This window comes from Galeopterus variegatus, unplaced genomic scaffold, assembly GCF_000696425.1.
Source record: "Galeopterus variegatus unplaced genomic scaffold, G_variegatus-3.0.2 Scaffold4307, whole genome shotgun sequence".
Classification (NCBI taxonomy): Eukaryota; Metazoa; Chordata; class Mammalia; order Dermoptera; family Cynocephalidae; genus Galeopterus; species Galeopterus variegatus.
In genome coordinates this window covers 67,886-72,284 of record NW_007730418.1, presented here as the reverse complement: position 1 = coordinate 72,284, position 4,399 = coordinate 67,886, and the positions used below count along the sequence as shown (strand labels likewise).

The window sequence follows — 4,399 nt, the reverse complement described above, 5'->3', positions numbered from 1 at the left end:
CTCTACAGTGTGCCACAGTGATGGGCTTAGGAGACAGTTACACACTTATAAGATCCTAACCTTAGTGTTATTTACACTGACATGTCCAGTATCACCTAGTCTGAAAGGTGAACAAACAATATTCAGAATGTGACTGAATCTGTGTCAACTAATAACTGGAACAGTATAGCTTTAAGTAATCACTTATGAAACACATACTATAACTTAGTCTAAACTGGGAATTTCCTTCACCCCTCTCCTATGGAGTGGAAAATTTTAAAGATCAACACGGAACAGATAGCAGCCATTGCTAAGGCAGATCTTTTAAGATAACAAATGAGAAACTGACAAGTGCATATGATTTCAGTAACAGAGATGCTATCAATCCAACTGGTACTGAAATCAGATTTTTAGGTCCTAAAATGTTGCTTTTAAAATATTTCCTTTTATTCTGGGACAGATACTGCAGAAAGGACAATGATTCCTTCAGAAAGCAATGACTCAGTTCAGTTTTTACTTTACATTTAAGCACCACTCAAAAAGTGGACATAAAGCAAGTGATTCCTGTTTGCCCATCACTATACCAGCTACATAGCTGAGAATTCAGATCTCAATTACACAACACTTTCTCTGTTACCAGAAGCTAAGACTGCTCTGCGACAAATAGGACAGGTAGAATTCTCAGATAACCAGCGATCGATGCAGTGGACATGGTACTCATGGGAACAAGGTAATTTACGAAGTTTGTTGCCTTCTGTATATTCTGTAATGCAAACACTACAGGTTTTTAATGCATCATTTTCACCAAAACTTCTCATTGCCAAGTTGTCAATCTGTTCTTTGGTGAGTCCTCTAGGTTGGTCATCATCATCCTCATTTAAGAGGAAAAACTGAGCCAGACTAAGGAAGGGCAAAGAGCCACTTTCATCAAATGTGACTGGGGCCCTGTGTCGACCCTCTCGCCTGGCACCTGATGAGCCTGATGATGAGCTTCCTTCATTACTGCCTTCAAACACCTCTGAGCTAGTTTCTGAACTTTCACCACTGGAACTGGAACTAGGACTCGAACTGGAACTAGGACTTGAACTGGAACCAGAACTGCTACTACCACTAGAACCCCCTCTTCCATTTCGTGACTCTGCCCTTTCGAGATTTCGACTCGGAACTGAGCCACCAGGCTCTGAATCGCTATCACTGTACATAAAGTAGCTTAACTCACCAAAACCTGTCATTATCTGCCTTAACATGGTCTGAATTGCAACAGATGTAGTCTCACTTAAACCAGTATTTAAGATTCTACGAATAGGAATTCTGATGGTACTGACATAGGTTCTTACACCTGCCCGCTCAGAACGTGAAAATGTACGTCTAAAACCTCCTCGTTCACTTTCATAAGTGACAGTGTTGTTTGGCGTCTGAGACCTTGACCGAGTTCTGCTAGCTATGCTATCTCTCTGCCGATATTCTCCAGGACGAACTCTTCTCACTTGAAGATCAAGGACTATGGTTGGAGGTCTCTGTCCTGATCCTGTAGATTCACCACTGCCAGCTGTGTCTGAAGAACCTGCTCCTTGAGAGACATTTCTTGTTCCAGAAGCTGCAAAAAGACCTCTACTTAGTAACTCAGGTCCAGATATTTGCTGTCTCAATGTCACATGGTGCCGGGTTCTAGAACTTCCCTCAGTCTCACTTACCAAAGGATGCTCGAAAGTCTGAGATGAGATACTATGATGAGATCTTCGTGGAATTTCACTCATTGGATGCAGAGGTGACCTACTTCTTTCAGCTCTTGCTCTGGTTCTCCGGTGATCTGGGCTCCTGCTTCTTGCCCTCCTCTGACCTCTGGTAGGTGGTACTTCTCCTGTAAGTGCTTCAGTTGAATTTCGTTCTGATCTAGATGGCCTTGCAGATGTCGATTCAGAACGTGGATTTTCCACTTGCCTTTGGCTATTGTTTTCCATATTTTCTCCACTAGGACGTCTTACAGATGGCTCATTCTCATTCTCTGGATTTTGGCTTCCATTATTGCGGTTAACATTTATCTCTAAACTGAATCTGAAATCACCGCTGTTTGGATTAGTCCGGCTCACTGCTCTCCAAGACTGATTTCCTCTCTGCCCACTTCTTGTTGTATTTCCAGTTTGTCTGACAGAGTTAAGCCAGTCTATTATAGAGTCACCATTAGACACATCATCTGAAGAGTCTCCACCTATTTAAAACAAAGGGGGGGGGGAGACAAAAAGGAACTACTAAAATTAGAACAATCATATAATAGTGCTCTGAAACTTTGAATTAAGCGTAAGAACTTAAAAATTCTGAGATTTCGTATTTACAGATTTTTGCAAACTACACTACAGACATTTGTAAAAGCAGGAAAATTTTAATTCCATTTGAAAAGAGCAAATTAATCCTAGAGAATTATTTTATTTTTAAAGGGAATCCGGAGAAGGTCTATTTTCAGTATCTCATCATATACAGAACCTAGCATACCACTGTGGGACTGTCAAAAGACAACATTTTTTCAATCCACTGCCAAAACACTAACGTAATCAAACTAGGCAAACACTAGTTAAGGGACAGTGCTAGTACTCTAGTTCAAATTGCATTTCTGTCAAATTTTCGTTAGTCTACATCATAACTTCTTCTAGGCTTACGTGCCTTTGATAACACATGAGATTGTTTTAAAATAAAATACAAGACTATTATAGCTATAGCAAAAATATAAACAAGGTCTATAAATTTAAAAGCATTTGAATATTTTTTAACATTACCAAGATTTTAAAATGGCATGAAATTGAAGATTAAATCAAACGAATAGTCTGAATTTAGCATCGTACATATAATGGCAGGTTCAACAACCAAACTATTATTATAGTCTCTTAGGTTACACAAAGCCCCTACTTCACATTGGGAGGGAAACACCAGACCTGAGGTTAGAACAGGATTTCTCAACAGCTGTACTACTGACATTTTGAGCCAGTTACTTCTTTGTCATGAGGGCTGTGCTGAACATTATAGCATGTCGGGGTGTTCAGCAGTATCCCTGCCCTCTATCTACTAGATGTCAGTATCAAACCCCCAGTCATGTCAACCAAAAATGTCTCCAGACATTGCCAATGCCCCCTAGGGGGCAAAACTATACCATACTGGGAACCACTGGGTTAGAGAATACAGCATTTCTTTTTGCTGGTGAAGAAGTCACATGTTTATAAAGAAAGAATTAAGTAGGAGGAAATTCCAATGGAGGTGAAAAACCAAGGGAAGAAAGTCACATTTAAATAGGCCATTTCTTACTGTGTCCCAATTAACATAAAGAACCCAAAGGTGAGAGAAAAAACATGCTGACATTCTCACCAATTATCAAGAAAATGCCAGTTTTCTTTTTATGAGCAGTTACTTAGCACCAGATTATTTTGTGGCATTTCTGAATAATCTTTGACTGACATTTACTATTACAAAGTTCCTATCATTCCATCCTCCACTCCATCAGACCATTCCCCTGCCGCCAAAGCAAAATATACCTCTATTTTCATCTGAGTTTTGTGGTGGTGGGCCCTCTTTAATTTGTTGTAGCCGTCTCAGCAACTCTTCCTCAGTACTTTCACCTGAAAGTTAAAAAACGTTTGCCAAATTACAAATGAAAACCAGTGACACAACACACACACACCACGGGGCAAAGATGAAGTTAGGGGCATGACAATCAAATACTTTATCAATGACCCAAAGTGACTTGACACGTAATGATTAGGGAAAAAATATGTTTTTAAAATAGTTTATAGTTAAGAACAAATTTTTTAAAAACTGCCTTGGGTTGAACGTCCCCCCAAAACTTAGTCCCCACTGTGACAGTGGAAAGAGGGTGGGAAATCCTATTATGGTAATTGAAAGGCTGAGCCTCGAAGACATGATTAGACTGTAGGACCATGCTGTAGTGATTGGATTAATAATGGCAGTGAGGGGCGTGGTTCTGGGGGTTTTAAAAGAGCACATGACAGGTTAGTCTTTTTCTTGTCTGCCATTCTTGCCATGTGACATTCTGCACTGCTGTAGAATCACTTCCCTCACCAGATGTGTTCCCTGGACTTTGGACTTTCTAGCCCCTGAAACTGTAAGCAATAAATTTATTTTCTTATAAATCACCCAGTTCCAGGTATTTTGTTGTAAGCGACAGAAATGGACTAATGCAAAAACAAATTAAAAAAAAAGAAAACAAGTACCCTTTGAGATGAAAGCCAAGGAGTGAGTAAAATTCACTTCTTTGGGAACATAACATTACAACATATTTATAAAAGTATCCTTCTAATTTAGAAAGTACTTTTGGGGCCGGCCCCATGGCGCACTGGATAAGTGCGCCGCTTGGGAAGCGCGGCGGCGCTCCCTCCCGAGGGTTTGGATCCCACATACAGACCGGTTCCCGCTC

At 40.3% G+C, this 4,399-nt stretch overlaps 1 protein-coding gene across 1 annotated transcript in view; it reads right to left on the bottom strand.

Moving 5' to 3' along the window:
- Positions 1-489: 489 nt before the first annotated feature.
- The window catches only part of RLIM (ring finger protein, LIM domain interacting), a 5,002-nt gene continuing 1,092 nt past the window's right edge, over positions 490-4,399 (bottom strand). The window contains exons 2-3 of the mRNA XM_008587231.1: positions 3,501-3,584; positions 490-2,188 (exon numbers count right to left, since the gene is read on the bottom strand). Of these exons, the coding sequence (XP_008585453.1) occupies positions 594-2,188; positions 3,501-3,584 (1,679 nt within the window). The 3' untranslated portion in view covers positions 490-593. The remainder of the gene's footprint in view (positions 2,189-3,500; positions 3,585-4,399) is intronic.